Genomic DNA, 16,785 nt, shown 5'->3' with positions numbered 1-16,785 from the left:
GAAGAAATATTTTATAATGATTCTCTTGAGTCTGCCCCTTTGAAGTGCCTCTGATGCTCTCTTAATTATTCAAGAAACAGGATCATGTTGAAGTTTCAGTAACAAGTTCACTCTAGTTCCACTCTAAAGTCTTCTCTATTGCCTGCTGGTCCTTGCATATGCTGCTAAATGACCGGTAGATTTGCCTTCTTTTTTTATTGTAAGGAAGTCTCACAATAGACACTGAAGAGAGACTTGTGGAGCATCTGCTGGATCCTTCCCGCTACAACAAACTCATTCGTCCAGCAAGCAATGGTTCAGAGCTGGTGGTTGTACAGTTGATGGTGTCTCTGGCACAGCTTATTAGTGTGGTGAGTATGTCAGATCTCTGTCTTGCATAAATTTATAAAGATTTTGAGTAGAGTGATGTGGTAGCTGTGTTAGGTCACTTTTAAAGGTAATCAATAGAAATAAAGTAAAACATAGAAAAGAAAATAAGATAATCCCTCTTTTATAGGACTAACAATACATTTTTTGATTAGTTTTTGAAGTTAACCCTTCTTAATCAGATCAGAAATAAGCAGATGTTGATAAATAACCGTATATATAAGTGAAACATCAAAGCATTTCACTGGCAGTCTCATAGGAAGAGTGTGGGGTAGGTTAGGTGAGAAACAGGGAGAGATGGATGGGTGACAAGGCAGTAGAATTTTACAGTTTATAATGGGCTAGAAACCCAGATCTTTGTTGTCCTGTCTGGTGGGTGTCAAAATATTTAATCATTCTGACTTCAAAGGTCTTATGTTCCTGAATTGTCTTAAAGTTTCCTTTTAGTATTCTCACCGTAAAATCATTGATAACAGTGTTCTGGTTTTGTAAAATTGTAAAATATAGTGTTTTTAAACATTGTTTTATTTGTTGTTAGTCACACTGGGCTGTATTTATAGTAGGGGAGCAGTACATAAGTAATATAATGAAAGAAATTAGCTTAATAAGTGTGTATAAGTATTTTGCTTACATGTAACTGAGGTTCTCTGTGGACAGCAAGACAGGTTGCTCTTACTCACGGGTGTCACCGCTCTGGATTAAAACTGAACCTACATAGTATGTGCAGTAAGGTCCCCTCGGCCACACATTACAGCTAAAGCAAAGTAATAAGGGAGTAAAGTTCTGAGAACCAGCTCTGTCATGTCTACACATGCTAAAGCCCCTCCTTGTAGAGATTTAGTTCAGAAAGTGCTTTACTTTTCTAGTCCTTTTCTTCCAAGCAGCCTGCAGCAAAATGGGGGGGGGGGGGGGGGGGAGGGGTTGGAGAAATGGAGCAAAGCAATTAATTTCTGCTGTGCTGATCCTACTTCAGACTTACCTTTTCCCCGTTGCCTCTTATGTCATAGGAGCCCTATCAGCATCTCTCTGACGGGGAGAGGGATCTTGGGGTGATAGTATCTGAGGATTTGAAGGCGACGAAACAGTGTGACAAGGCGGTGGCCGTAGCTAGAAGGTTGCTAGGCTGTATAGAGAGAGGTGTGACCAGCAGAAGAAAGAGGGTGTTGATGCCCCTGTATAAATAATTGGTGAGGCTCCACCTGGAGTATTGTGTTCAGTTTTGGAGGCCGTACCTTGCTAAGAATGTAAAAAGAATTGAAGCGGTGCAAAGAAAAGCTACGAGAATGGTATGGGATTTGCGTTACAAGATGTATGAGGAGAGACTTGCTGACCTGAACATGTACACCCTGGAGGAAAGGAGAAACAAGGGTGATATGATACAGACGTTGAAAAATTTGAAAGGTATTAATCCGCAAACGAACCTTTTCTGTAGATGGGAAGACGGTAGAACTAGAGGACATGAAATGAGATTGAAGGGGGGCAGATTCAAGAAAAATGTCAGGAAGTATTTTTTCACGGAGAGAGTAGTGGATGCTTGGAATGCCCTCCCGCAGAAGGTGGTGGAAATGAAAACGGTAACGGAATTCAAACATGCGCGGGATAAACATAAAGGAATCCTGTTCAGAAGGAATGGATCCTAAGGAGCTTAGCCGAAATTGGGTGCCAGAGGTGGGACTGGTGGTTGGGAGGCGGGGCTAGTGCTGGGCAGACTAATACGGTCTGTGCCAGAGCCGGTGGTGGGAGGCGGGGCTGGTGGTTGGGAGGCAGGGATAGTGCTGGGCAGACTTATACGGTGTGTGCCCTGAAAAGGACAGGTACAAATGAAGGTAGGGTATACACAAAAAGTAGCACATATGAGTTTATCTTGTTGGGCAGACTGGATGGACCGTGCAGGTCTTTTTCTGCCGTCATCTACTATATTACTATGTTAATCTGGCTGACGCCCCCCCCCCCCCCAGCGGCGTGCACGCAGCAGGCAAGAATGCACTGGGGGGGGGGGGCATCATGCTGCAAATGTACACCTTCAGTTCATCTAGCTGTTCATGCCTTAGATCTCGTCTTCTGAAAAAAAAAACAGGGTGTTTTCTGCCGTAGTGACTGTAGTTGCTTCCTTCAACAGGCAAGAAAGCAAGAAGACACACCTTCTGCTTAATCTTCTAGCATCTTCAGCAACACCTATAAGCTGAGTATAGAATATTCAAACAGATTTTCTCAGCAGACATTTACATAATCTAAAGGAATGTGAGATGTTCCTGCAGCTTTACCCTCATATCTTTATTTTTGGGGCCATTTGTCACGTTTTCAAAGCTGGAACTGGGTTTGTGAGCCCTTGGCAGTGGCAGCCAAAACCACCCCACACCGGAGACTAGGCAGAACAGGACTGGACCCCGGACTGGAGTTGCAGCAGAGGTAAACAAGCAGGATTAAAGCAAAGCAGGTACCCTTAAACTTCACCTGCACTTGGCCACTTTTCACCCAGAGTTGAGCTCCAGGCTGCAGGTGGCCAGCAGGACTTACTGGGCAAGACCGGACTGGATACCCACTAGGCTGAACCAGGACTGTGGGTCAGAGGGAAAAGGAACATACAGAGGCAGTAGGGCAAGGAAGGGATAAGCTAACGGGCAGGACTGAAAGCTGCAAGCAGCCACTAAAACAGGGAACAAAAACACTGAAAAACAAAAGACAGACTGAAAGCTGCCAGGCAGCCACTAAACAAGAAACACAGAGAACCTAGAACAAGACACAGTAAATACAAACAAGAGTCAAGACTAGGACAGTACAAGCTAAGCTACACATAAACTAAACAGAATCAGGCAAGGAAATAGAACAGAAATCAAACTAGGCTGAAGTGCAACAGCACCAACATACCAGGGCCTTAGGCGATGCAAAGGCAAAGCAGAAAGGTTTCAAAATGGCTAATAAGCCCAGCAGCAGTTGAGACTCAGCTGCTGCAATCACCAGGCAGCTACGGGTGCTGTGCAGGCTCAAACAACACAAGCAAACCTGGCAGCCTGGAAGATCCGGAGCGGACTCAGCTAAAATCTGGAACGGGTGATGGTCCATAGCAGCCACCCATTCTGGCCACCAGAGGGCGAGGAAAGCACAGACGTAACACTCCTATCCTGAGTGAGTTGAATTTGGTCCTCAAGATGCTAGTTCTTCTGTCTTTTCAGCCCCTAAGTTCTCACCCTCAAAACAGGATGTTCTGAACTTACGGGCAGACTTGACAGTAATGACTCTGGTCAACATCTGCAGAGTAGTGACACCGTTGTCTTTTCATATATTTGCAAGGCATTTTTGATTTGAGGTAGGAGCATAAGTGCTAGTTGCATTTGGGGATGAACTTATTCCAGCAGGAATTTCACAGACCCATCTATCTTGGGAAGTACTTTTCTACATCCCATAGGTTCTACACTGGTCTGGTGAAGTCATTAAGAAATGAGAATTTAGATCTTACCTGCTAATTTTCTTTCCAGAGACCCTCTCTACTTTATTACCAGTTTTTATATTTACTACTACTACTACTACTACTATTTAGCATTTCTATAGTGCTACAAGGCATAAGCAGCGCTGCACAAACATAGAAGAAAGACAGTCCCTGCTCAAAGAGCTTACAATCTAATAGACAAAAAATAAATAAAGTAAGCAAATCAAATCAATTAATGTGAACGGGAAGGAAGAGAGGAGGGTAGGTGGAGGCGAGTGGTTACAAGTGGTTACGAGTCAAAAGCAATGTTAAAGAGGTGGGCTTTCAGTCTAGATTTAAAGGTGGCCAAGGATAGGGCAAGACGTAGGGGCTCAGGAAGTTTATTCCAGGCGTAGGGTGCAGCGAGACAGAAGGCGCGAAGTCTGGAGTTGGCAGCAGTGGAGAAGGGAACAGATAAGAAGGATTTATCCATGGAGCGGAGTGCACGGGAAGGGGTGTAGGGAAGGACCAGTGTGGAGAGATACTGGGGAGCAGCAGAGTGAGTACATTTATAGGTTAGTAGAAGAAGTTTGAACAGGATGCGAAAATGGATAGGGAGCCAGTGAAGGGTCTTGAGGAGAGGGGTAGTATGAGTAAAGTGACCCTGGCGGAAGATGAGATGGGCAGCAGAGTTTTGAACCGACTGGAGAGGGGAGAGGTGACTAAGTGGGAGGCCAGCAAGAAGCAGATTGCAGTAGTCTAAACGAGAGGTGACAAGGGTGTGGATGAGGGTTTTGGGAGAGTGCTCGGAAAGAAAGGGGCGGATTTTACGGATGTTGTAAAGAAAGAAACGACAGGTCTTGGCAATCTGCTGGATATGAGCAGAGAAAGAGAGAGAAGAGTCAAAGATGACCCCAAGGTTTCGAGCTGAGGAGACAGGGAGAATGAGAGAGCCATCAACAGAAATAGAAAACGGGGGGAGCGGGGAGGTGGGTTTCTGTAATCTTGCTCTTTTGTTCTGGTTGGGAACTGTTACTTTCTCCTCGTGTTCAACATTCAATTTTCTCCAACAGTTTAACTTTCAAAAGCCTGTTTAACGACCATATGGTAACATGAGTAGTATAAATAAAACATCTTTAAAAAAAGGGAAAAAGGAGAACAGGTGACTTATTACTATGTCATTCAAAATACTGAAGCCCTAAATCCTGCAAAGGATGCAGGACTTTTTCTCTTTGTCCGTCCATGGTGGTTGGGAATAACCTACAGGTTCTGGACTTGTGGGACTAAAGCAAGAAAATTGGGCAGACAAGACCTAATTTCTCCTTGTCAAGTTAAACTCGATTTCCCTGTCCCATTTTAAAAAATGTTCTGAGGAAGAGGGGGGAGAGTTAGAGAAAACGCTGAAAAGAAAAAAAAGGGGGGAGGGAAAATGGGGTAAAAATGTCTGTTAGCATCTGTAACAAAATTTGAGAGAGAGAGAGAGAGAGAGAGAGAGTAATGCTTTTGGACAGCAGTGTAGAGAACAAAGTCAGAAGATTTGAGATGTGCCAGCTACACGGAAGTCCCACATTTGCTCTTCTGAGCTCTAGGAGAACTAGTCTCTGTCCGCACACTCGCATGATTTTACCCACTTTTGTAGCTGATTTATCCTGCTTCTCAGTGGAGAACGGTCAGTTCTTTGTAATAGTTTTATCTCTCTGTTCCTGAAGATAGAACACTGGTGCACCAGGGCTGGCATTAGATGGTGGCAAACAGAGCAGTTGTTCTGAGCCCTCGTTCCATAGGGGACCCCAAACCTGCCTCAAGCTAAAGTAGGCATAGACTGAAGGCCAGCTTTTGGGCCCCCTCCCCATTTTCTGCCCTGGGCCCCTGAAAGTCCAACACCAGCCCTGGCACTCACTTAAAACAAACTTGCTGAAATTCTCAGATCTGCAGAGTTACAGATAAGATATAAATACAGCACATATGAGTGAATTGTGTAACTACTTGGGAATAACAATCTGATTGTAGGGGACAGTCATAGGCTGTGTTCCAATATCATGGACACCTACAAACACAATTAACATTTATCCTATTTTATTTCTAGCATGAGCGAGAGCAGATTATGACAACCAATGTCTGGTTAACTCAGGTAAGAGCATTGCTGTTTTCCCTCTGTTTCCTAGATCTTCTCAATTTTTAACCCCATACTGTCTAGTTGCTTCTGACTGAGGGACAAGAACCATTGCTCCCTCTGGAACCCACCACAGGAGGAATGGCTGTTCTGCAGTCACTAGGATTTTTATCTTTTGGGGGGCTGGGAATATTGCACTGCTGCTCTAGCACCTGTGGAAACACGGTGGGTGACTGAAGCCACAACAAGGAGTGAGCAAGAAGGGGTCACTGTCCCGGGGACCAAGTAGAGTGGAAGGGATCCACATCATCCTTTAGAGCCAGTCTGCGAGCCCAAAAAGGAAGGGGCTACTGTTCTGACTGGTGCGTACCCTGCTGGTGACAAAGAGTTGGAAAAGAAATGCTAAGGTTTGGGGACTGGATTAATTATTCCTGTCTGCCAAACTTAGAAATTCTTATTAAAATTTGAAAGCATTTAATATCAGAAGTTTTTTTTTAATGTGAAGTAGCTCCTACAGTAAATTAATATTTTCTAAAGGTGCACAGTGCAAGAACATCAGTCTTGAAGCAACATATTTGACAACTGTAGACCAGCAATTCATGGAGATCCACACCACATGCAAGGGGGAGTGGTTTGGACAGGCCCAAAATATCTAAATGGATTTCCCATTTTAGAAGGGGAAAACACATAGATACCAAATGTTTTCAGACATTGATTTTTTTACACCTGCCCCAAGGCAGCCCAAGGGGCAGGTGCAAAGGCCAGTGGAACCCCTCCCATCCACCACTGGCAGCACCAATACCCATTCCAGATAGCCCACTACTCAAAGCCAAAAGGATCCTCCACCCCATGCTTCAATCTCAGGCATCTATTGGGGGCTTTCCTTGGTAGTCTAGGGGAAGCAGGAGTGGTCCGCAGGTTCAAAATTGTACCAGTTGAACCCTGAGCCCTATGGAGCAGGAGTAACGGAGGATTACTGCTCCCTCCAGGCTACCAGGGAGAGGCCATGGTGGGGGGCTAGATGTGGATGTGGGGGTACTTTATGGCTTGGGGAAGCAGAGGGGTAGCCTGGCATGGGAGGGGATTGAGAAGGTGAAGGGGGAGTGGAGAGATGGATGCTCTTTTTCCACATGTATAGCTTCTTCTATGCATGTGTCAGCAAATCCTTTTGTATTTGCCAATGTCCGTCTTGGCATCCTGCGACTTATCTAAATTGGACCTTCACATATGTTGCTTGGAGTAAAATATATTTTAAATTCAGTTGACACAGTACAGATAACCAGCGACTCTCATTGTCTCTCAGGAATGGCAAGATTACCGTCTGACTTGGAAACCTGAAGACTTTGACAACATGAAGAAAGTGAGGCTGCCATCTAAACACATCTGGCTACCAGATGTGGTCCTGTACAACAAGTATGTTCACAGTCCTAGACTCAGTTATAGAAAAGGGACTTGTAACAGGCTCATCTTGTCTAGCAATTGTCACCATCCACTGCAGTAACACACAGACCCTTCCCCACTGCTAATGACCCTGATTTATGGCATTTTGGATACTAACATTTCCCTCGTCCTCATTTCCTCGGAGACTATTCCATGCTTGGACTGCTGCTTTTTATGAAATAGCTTTTTATTAGAAAAAGTCACAGCTACAAACCAACAATGAAAATGGAGGTAAAACATAGCCCAAATCATCTTGGCACTGATAACAGGTTTTTTCCACAAATCTTTTTTATTATATTTCTGTAGTACACAACATTTAAACCGTAAGTTACAACTTATCACAGATCTCTACATCGCTACCATACATCTTAATACATTCCTGCTTCATTTCCCATTTACCATCCCTCCCCCCTACCCCCCAGGCCCATCCCCCCTACCTGTAACACTTGTGCTGGTAAATGGGAGGCCTCCAAAACTACTACTACTACTTGACATTTCTAAAGCGCTACTAGGGTTACACAGCTCTGTACAATTTAACATAGAAGGACAGTCCCTGCTCAAAGGAGCTCACAATCTAAAGGACAAATGTACAGTCAGTCAAATAGGGGCAGTCTAGATTTCCTGAAAGGTATAAAGGTTAGGTGCCGAAAGCAACATTGAAGAGGTGGGCGTTGAGCAAGGATTTGAAGATGGGTAGGGAGGGGGCTTGGCGTAAGGGCTCAGGAAGTTGATTCCAAGCATAGGGTGAGGTGAGGCAGAATGAGCGGAGCCTGGAGTTGGCGGTGGTGGAGAAGGGTACAGAGAGGAGGGATTTGTCCTGTGAGCGGAGGTTACGGGCGGGAACGTAAGGGGAAATGAGGGTAGAGAGGTAATGAGGGGCTGCAGACTGAGTGCATTTGTAGGTAAGAAGGAGAAGCTTGAACTGTATGCGGTATCTGATTGGAAGCCAGTGAAGTGACCTGAGAAGAGGGGTGATACGAGTGCCCCCTTCACCCCTAAGAGCTATGGTAGTGTTGTACATTTGTGGGTAGTGGGTTTTGGGGAGAGGGGGGTTGGGGGCTTAGCACCCGTGGTAAGGGACCTATGCATGTGGGAGCGTTGTCTGAAGTCCACCACACTGACCTCTAGGATGTCCAGTTGGTGTCCTGGCATGTCGGGGGGCGAGTGTACTATGAATCCTGGCCCCTCCCATGACCAAATGGCTTGGATTGTGTGAAACTGGTCACCCTTCCAGACTCCAGCCAGGGCTGACCCTGCTTAGCTTCTGCCACACACATGGTCACTGCTGGGCTCTAGCCTTCTTGGTACCTCACAGGATTCCCTCTCAAACACTGGGGACTTTTCAGCCTGCTCTTCTCCCTTCACAAACCACTCATCAACACCAGGCTTCTTGCAATTAAGGGTTTTATGTCTTTAACATAAACATTTCTTCAAGTCAAACATAACAAAAAAGGCACTCTACTCAGAGCCTGCTTCTTAAACCCTTCTCAAACTTTAGACAGTTCCTCAAACTCAAACAGAGAAACAAAAGAATTTACTTTCCTTCTCAGAGCTGTCACCTTCTCCAGAGAGAGCTTCCCCAGTGTTTCCATCTCCTCCCTACAGCTTTCCATCACTCTCTTAATAAAGCTGCCTGCAATCCTCTCACACCTGGTTCCATTTCCCAATCAACTGCTGGCTTTGCACTCTCCTGGCTAGAGTCCTCCCCCTGACTCTGATTCTCTTGCTGCTGCAGTGCATTCTGGACCTTGTAGTTCCCTGCCTCATCACAATTGGGACGTTTTTGAGCTGGGCGTTTTTAGTTTCCATTATCGCTAAAAAACAAACAAACGCCCAGCTCGGAAACGACTAAATCCATGGCATTTTGGTCCGTACAAACCGTATTTTCGAAACGGAAGATGGACGCCCATTTTCTTTTTCGAAAATACGGTCTGTCCCACCCCTTCACGTACCCGTTCTCAGACATAGACGCCCATGGAGATGGGCATTCACGTTCGATTATGCCCCTCCTGGTAGTATAAGAAAAAGTTTGGCACTCCCATCCCCCCCTCTCTTGCGGTTGAAACATTATGGCACACCTCACCCGTGGTGGCCTTTTCCTCCAGATAAAAGCAAACATCTTTCTATTGAGGCGAGTAAAGAAGCTTCGAGGGATTGGGATAGGAAGCACCATAAAGAGATATTGCAATTTCACCAGCATCTTCATTTTAAACGCATTAATGCGCCCCATCCGCAAAATACTCAGACCTTCCCATCTGTCAAGCTCAGCTAATAGCTCTGTTATTTTAATTGGAAAGTTTGCCTCATAGAGGTCCTCCACTTTGGGAGTAATCTGTATCCCTAGATATTTGATAGATTTTGTGTCCCATACAAAAGGGAATGCTGCTTTCATCTGCGATACCTCTTACCCAAGCACTGTGATATTAAGTAGTTCTGTCTTGTTAATGTTTACCTTCAAACCTGACTTGTCCCCATACTGCCTCATTAGCTCTATTGCCCGCCTCACAGATGGTTCAGGGCTCGTCAATGTCATTAGAATATCGTCTGCGAATAACATCGACTTGTGCTCCCTCTTCCCTCTCCTTTGACTCCTGTATCCGCTCTATTGACACAGGCCAGTGGTTCAATCGTTAGGGCAAACAATAGCGGTGAGACTGCACATCCCTGCCTGGTACCTCTTTGGAGTTTTATGGGCTCTGAATATGAACCATTGATTTTTAATACCGCCAATGGGGCCTGGTACAGTAATTGCAACCACTTCAAATAGCCTCCGTCTATCCCAGCCTTTTGCATCATCGCAAAGAGGAATGGCCACTCTACGCAATCAAATGCTTTTTCTGCATCGACCGAGAGTACTATTGCTGGCTCCTGTTCGTCCCTGACCTGTTGGAGCACATGTATCAGACATCTGGTGTTATCAAAGGCCTGGCGCCCTGCTATAAAACCCACCTGATCTTCATGAATTAGCTTGGGTAACACTATTTGCAGTCTATTTGCTAAACTTTTTGTGAAGATTTTATAATCTATATTGAGGAGGGAGATTGGTCTATACGACCCACACTGCTGTGGGTCCTTCCCTGGTTTAAGCAATAGGGTCACCGCTGCCAGTCGCCATGAATAAGGCAACTCTTGCGCCTGGTCAAAGGATTGGAAGAGCCTTAATAAAAGCGGTGCCAGAATGGTTGCGTATAATTTGTAAATTCAAGCAGGAAACCCATCCGGCCCCGGTGCCTTGGCATGTGGCAGATCTCTGATTGCGTCCTTAATCTCTTCCAACCCTATGGGCACCGATAGTTTTTCTCTTTTCCCCTGTGACAACTGGGGCATTTCTATCCCTTGCATATATTTGTCTAAAATTACTGGGGGTAACCTCTACTTCAGATTTGTACAGGCTGGTATAGAATTCATGAAAAGTTGCTTGTATGCAGTGGTGTAGGAGGGGGGGGGGGCGGTGGGGCGGTCCGCCCCGGGTGCATGCCACTGGGGGGGGTGTCGTCTCCGTTGGTTCCTTGCTCCCTCTGCCCCGGAACAGGTTACTTCCTGTTCCGGGGCAGAGAGAGCAAGGAACCAATGGAGCCGACGCAGCTCCCAGCGATGTGGACTCGGGGGCGGATCGGCCCTCCCGCCCATCCCTCGATTCGAAACTAAGTAAGATCGCGCTCCGGGGGAGGGTGCGCGCCGAGGGGGGGCGCCGTGCTGCACCCGGGGGGGGGGGGGTTGCACAGCAGCGACCCGCCCCGGGTGTCAGCCGCCCTCACTACGGCACTGCTTGTATGTCTCCTGTTTGTGTGACTGTCTGACCTTGTTGAGTTATAAGACTATGGATATGATTGCGATGTACCTGTTTTTTCAGCTTGTTCGCTAATAGTCTACTCACTTTGCCCCCCCCCCCCCCCAGCTCATAATATTCCTGTTGCAATTGGCTGGCCACCTCTGCCATCTGTATCTCATTAAGTTGCATTCTGTTTTTATGAAGCTCTGTCATGGCTTTTTTATCCCTGGGATCCGCTTTATATTGCCACTCTGCCTGCTCTATCCTCTCTCTTAGTTCCCATTCTTCAGCTTCTTTTGATTTATTCAGGTGGGCCTTGAGGGCGATTAACCCTCCCATAGGCTTACTGGGTGGATGTCTCCCACATCATTAAACTCCAAATATTCTTACTGATAAGCAGGGGTGTACTGGTTAATTTTTAACAACAGGCTCTTTCTCCGGACGTAGCCAGCTCTGCAGTTGGAAGGGCTAGGGGTGGCTGGGGGGGGTGGGGGGGAGCAACACTTGCCTCTCTCTCCTCCCTCCCTTCATGCGGGCACGCTAGGCATACCTTTGCTGGCAGCCAATAAATGGACTGCCACCACTCCCAACTGTCTTGCTCTGAGCAGCATGCTGAAACTTCTCACACATGCTGGAGAAGTCCCAGCCTGCTGCTCAGAGCTGGAAACAAGGAGCGGGGAGCAGCAGCAGTCTATTTACTTGGCTGGCAGGGCTCAGCATCCCCACCAGCAAAGTAAAAGAGAATTCAGCAGGGGGCCCAAGCCCACATTTTGGGAGCCAGTTGTTAAAGTAGCCATGGAGGGCCCTACTTTAACAACCGGCTCCCAAAATTCTTAAAAACGTAACAACCGGCTCTTGCGAGCCTGTGAGAGCCTGCTCCAGCACACCACTGCTGATAAGAGTTTTTCTGTTGTAAACCGCTTAGTTGCCTGTACAGGCTTAATTTGTGGTATATCAAAACCCTGGAAATAACATAAATAAAATAATCTGCCTAAAACTCGGGTGGAGTACAGGAAGAACAATCTCAAAATACACATATCAAGAACTATAACAGCCCCCAGGATTAAATCTACTCGGTCTCCTTAATCAGCAGGAAATGCAATAAGCACAAAGTGTGTTTTAAAATATTTTTAAACTGTTCCATATATCCTAGCAGCTGATTCCATAAAGGGCAGCTGACTTGGTCTCTGCATATCGAATAGTACACAGTACTGAAATATCCAATTGCTTGGTGCTCTCTGACATCAAAGAATGTACCAGATGACAAACCTATAATATTTTGGAAAAATACCAAGGCGTGGAAGCACACAGAACCAAATTTCACTGTACAAGCCACTGGCAGACAGTGCAATTATTCCAAAATGGGTATCACATCCATAAACTTTGTATCATCATCAACAACCATTTACTGCTGAGTTCTGTACTGCTTGTAATTCTCTACATCGGGCAGTTGATGGACACAGATTACAGTAGTCTAACTTTGTTAATATCAAACATCATACAACAAACCAAATATCATAAGCATATGCTTTCATTTTGGTAACATATGCAAACTAAACAATTAAGACTGAATCACATGATCCACCTGTACATATTGGTTGTAACCAGATCAAACAAAAAACAGTCCTAATTGGTATCACCATGATTTTCATTTTACACCCTTAAACCTCACCCCTACCCCAATCCCCCTACCCCAATAATACCCACTAGAACAGAACTGACAGTATGTTGACAAGACTCTCCAATCCTCTGGTAACCACAGCTTTAAGGCCTCCTAATGTTTCATATTTCCGAGAATGAATTATTGATGGGGGAGTTGGGTTTTTATACCCCTACCACCTAAACAAAATGCCTCAAATAAAATGTAAACAAAAACTATCCCACTTTGGGACTGCTGCTTTGTAACCTGGAAAGCGGAATAATGAGTGAGATGATTGCTGACTACACAAAATTGTTAAATCACAAGAGGATTGTGAAAAAGTGCAAGAGGACCTTATGAGACGGGAAGACTGGGCATCCAAATAGCAGATAACATTTAATGTGAGCAATGCAAAGTGATGCATGTGGGGAAGAGGAACCCAAACTATAGCTACATGATGCAAGGTTCCATATTAGGAGTCACCACCCAAGAAAAGGATCTAGGTGTCATCACTGATGATACGTTGAAACACTCTGCTCAGTGTGCAGCGGTGGCTAAGAAAGCAAATAGAATGCTAGGAATTATTAGGAAAGGAATGGAAAACAAAAATGAGGATGTTATAATGCCTTTGTATCGCTCCATGGTGTAACCGCACCTCGAATACTGTGTGCAATTCTGGTCATCACATCTCAAAAAAGTTATAGTGGAATGAGAAAAGGTACAGAGAGGGGTGACAAAAATGATGAAGGGGATAGGACGACTTCCTTAAGAGGAAAGGCTAAAGTGGTTAGGGCTCTTCAACTTGGAGAAGAGACAGCTGAGGGGAGATATGATAGAGGTCTATAAAATACTGAGTGGAATGGAATGGGTAGTTATAAATAGTTTGTTTACTCTTTCCAAAAATACTAGGACTAGGGAGTATGCAATGAAGCTACTAAGTAGTACATTTTAAATCAAATCGTTGTCCCACCCCTTTTTCACACAAATAAAGGTAGATGCTCCTACTACCCTCCCCCTTCAAAGGGGCTTTTTATAAAGGTATGGTTTTCCATAGTGCCTCTTCTTAAGTAAGTACATCAGTATGCATAATACCATCATTGCCCATTGTCTGACATAAATTTTTGCATGATATTTTTCAAATAACTTGCAAAAGGCCACAAATGTTTTCTCATGCTTGTTGATGAATTGATTCACTTTTTCATTTTTGTCATGTACGTTATACTGTCTGATCTGATTTATGTCTCCTTCCTCAGTGCCGATGGGATGTATGAGGTGTCCTTCTATTGTAATGCTGTAGTTTCATATGATGGCAGTATTTTTTGGCTTCCTCCAGCCATTTACAAGAGTGCTTGCAAAATTGAGGTCAAGCACTTCCCCTTTGATCAACAGAACTGTACAATGAAGTTTCGTTCTTGGACTTACGATCGTACAGAAATTGATCTTGTGCTGAAAAGCGAGGTAGCCAGTTTGGATGACTTTACACCAAGTGGCGAGTGGGACATTATAGCCCTACCAGGGAGGAGGAATGAGAATCCAGATGACTCCACCTATGTTGACATCACTTATGATTTTATCATTCGAAGAAAGCCACTTTTCTACACAATCAATCTTATCATCCCATGCGTTCTTATCACATCACTGGCTATCTTAGTTTTCTATTTACCTTCAGACTGTGGAGAGAAAATGACACTCTGTATCTCAGTTCTGCTGGCTCTCACTGTTTTCTTATTGCTTATTTCAAAGATAGTACCTCCCACCTCCCTTGATGTTCCTTTGGTTGGCAAATATCTTATGTTCACAATGGTGTTGGTGACTTTCTCAATTGTGACCAGTGTTTGTGTACTCAATGTCCATCATCGCTCCCCAACCACCCACACCATGCCTCCATGGGTAAAGGTGGTGTTTTTAGACAAACTTCCCACTTTACTTTTTATGAAGCAGCCACGACAAAATTGTGCACGTCAGCGACTGCGCCAGCGCCGGCAAGCTCATGAACGAGGTAGTGGGAGCTTTTATCTGAGAAACAGTGCCAAATCCTGCACCTGTTTTGTGAACCAAGCCACAGTGAAGAAGTACGGTGGACAGATTTCAGAGCCATTTGCTATCAGGAACAGCTCTCGGGAGAGGCAGGCGAAGCAGGGTAAGCAGTGCTGCTGTGGGCTGGAGGAAGCTGTGGATGGAGTTCGCTTCATCGCTGATCATATGAAAAGTGAGGATGACGACCAAAGTGTGAGTCCAAATACATGTTGTTTTATGCTTTGTGCAGAGTGGTTAATGAAAGCATGTCACCCCTTGCATACTGTTTCTTATCCTTCCTTTATATAAAGCCAAGAACACAGAAAAGACTGTATAAAAGTAAAATTTTGAGTCATATTGCTTGTTATGGTTTAAGAAATATCTATACACAATGCCTCTTTCATCCCTCTAGTAATAAGTATTCCAGGAGTGACTTTTCATAAAAATATCTCACTTTGCACAGTCCTGGTGAAAAACAATCAGTGTCTTTCTCAAAGCTCTTCTAGTGTAAATGAAAAGGGTAAAGTAAAAATACAGAACTGATGAAATGAAATTCAATTATGGAAGCATGATGGCTCCAGTTGCTCAGCTCTTTCAAGCTATATTGCATTGATTAACTAGGAGCTAAAATATTTGCAACTAAAATCTCCAATACTAGGAGCAACACTGAAACTTCTGGGTGGAATTGCAGATTAGCAAGTACTTTGTACCCATGGAAAATGTAGGGTCAGTCAGTGATGTAAAATACATCCATCCCAGGAATTCAAAATAAAAGCCCTATGTGTTGCTCCTGTCTTCTATCTATGTCATAAGTGGCTGAGCTGCTCAGAGAGGGCGAGGGAAATTTTAAGCCCCTAATTTTATCTAAATAATTACTTCGTTATCCCAACAACATCTTTAAAAAAATATTCCCCCAATATAACAAAAGGCCAATTGACCTAGGCCTCCTAGCAAGTTCTTCTGTCTGAAGGATCTGCCCCAGCTTCCAGTCATAAGAGTTTGACTACTTTCAGTTTATTACTCATTTGCCATCACTTCTGGTTTTTATCCTGTTTACTCCTCTACAGTCTTGGGTTGACGGCATAAAATGTTCCATACCTAATCCAGTCCCCAGCCCACCTCCAGTCTCTGTAGTAATTGAAACTGTTCCCAAATAGCACACCTGTCAGGCCATATATATCGCAGATCAAGCCACCTTTCAAAGCACATTCTACAGATACCCACTGTGTTTGAATAGTGGCTTGTGAACATACGCTTAGGGTCTTTTGTGTATTAAGGTTTTGCAATTATTCTGTTATTTGCCAAAATGAACCTGAAGTAACTACGAAGCCTGTCTAGTGATTGTTGGCATATGCCCAGCATCTGGTCGCTGTATCTTTAAAAAGATATAACAGAATTAGAAAAGGTTTAAAGAAGGGTAACTAAAATGATAAAGGGAATGAAACTCCTCTCATATGAGGAAAGGCTAAAGAGGTTAGGGCTCTTCAGTTTGGAAAAGATACGGATGAGGGGAGATATGACTGAGGTTTACAAAATCCTGAGCCGCTGTCTCAGTTGTCGGTCAAAGATTTGACATTGAAGACAGTGTTTTTGGTTGCTATTTCTTCAGCAAAGACGGTTTCTGAGATACAGGCTTTATCCTGTAGAGATCCATTTCTTCATTTTATGGAGGCAGGGCCAGTACGGTTCCGTCTTTTTTGCCCAAGATTGTTTCGCGTTTCCATATGAATCAGCAGCTCTGTCTTCCCTCTTTTCGTAGAGAGGATCATCCGACGGAGTTTCATGCTCTCCGGTGTCTAGATGTTAAGCGGACTATTATCAGGTATTTGGAAGTTACGAATGACTTCCGGTGTTCGGATCATCTGTTTGTCCTTTTTGCGGGTCAAAGGAAGGGGCAGCAAGCTTCTAAGGCAACGGTGGCTCATTGGTTGAAGGAAGCTATTGCCTCAGCTTACATCGCGTTCGGTAGGGATCCGCCGGCTCAGCTTCGAGCTCTATCCACTAGGGCGCAGGTGACTTCTGTAGCAGAGGCT

At 44.7% G+C, this 16,785-nt stretch overlaps 1 protein-coding gene across 1 annotated transcript in view; it reads left to right on the top strand.

Moving 5' to 3' along the window:
- The first annotated feature begins 258 nt into the window (after nucleotides 1–258).
- Nucleotides 259–16,785, top strand: part of CHRNB2 (cholinergic receptor nicotinic beta 2 subunit) — a 32,581-nt gene continuing 16,054 nt past the window's right edge. The window contains exons 1-4 of the mRNA XM_030187437.1: nucleotides 259–350; nucleotides 5,859–5,903; nucleotides 7,189–7,298; nucleotides 13,990–14,965. Coding sequence (XP_030043297.1) covers nucleotides 321–350; nucleotides 5,859–5,903; nucleotides 7,189–7,298; nucleotides 13,990–14,965 — 1,161 coding nt within the window. The 5' untranslated portion in view covers nucleotides 259–320. The remainder of the gene's footprint in view (nucleotides 351–5,858; nucleotides 5,904–7,188; nucleotides 7,299–13,989; nucleotides 14,966–16,785) is intronic.

This window comes from Microcaecilia unicolor, chromosome 14 (assembly GCF_901765095.1).
Source record: "Microcaecilia unicolor chromosome 14, aMicUni1.1, whole genome shotgun sequence".
NCBI lineage: Eukaryota > Metazoa > Chordata > Amphibia > Gymnophiona > Siphonopidae > Microcaecilia > Microcaecilia unicolor.
Note: the sequence above shows the minus strand (reverse complement) of the source record. Positions and strands in the feature narration are given on the sequence as shown.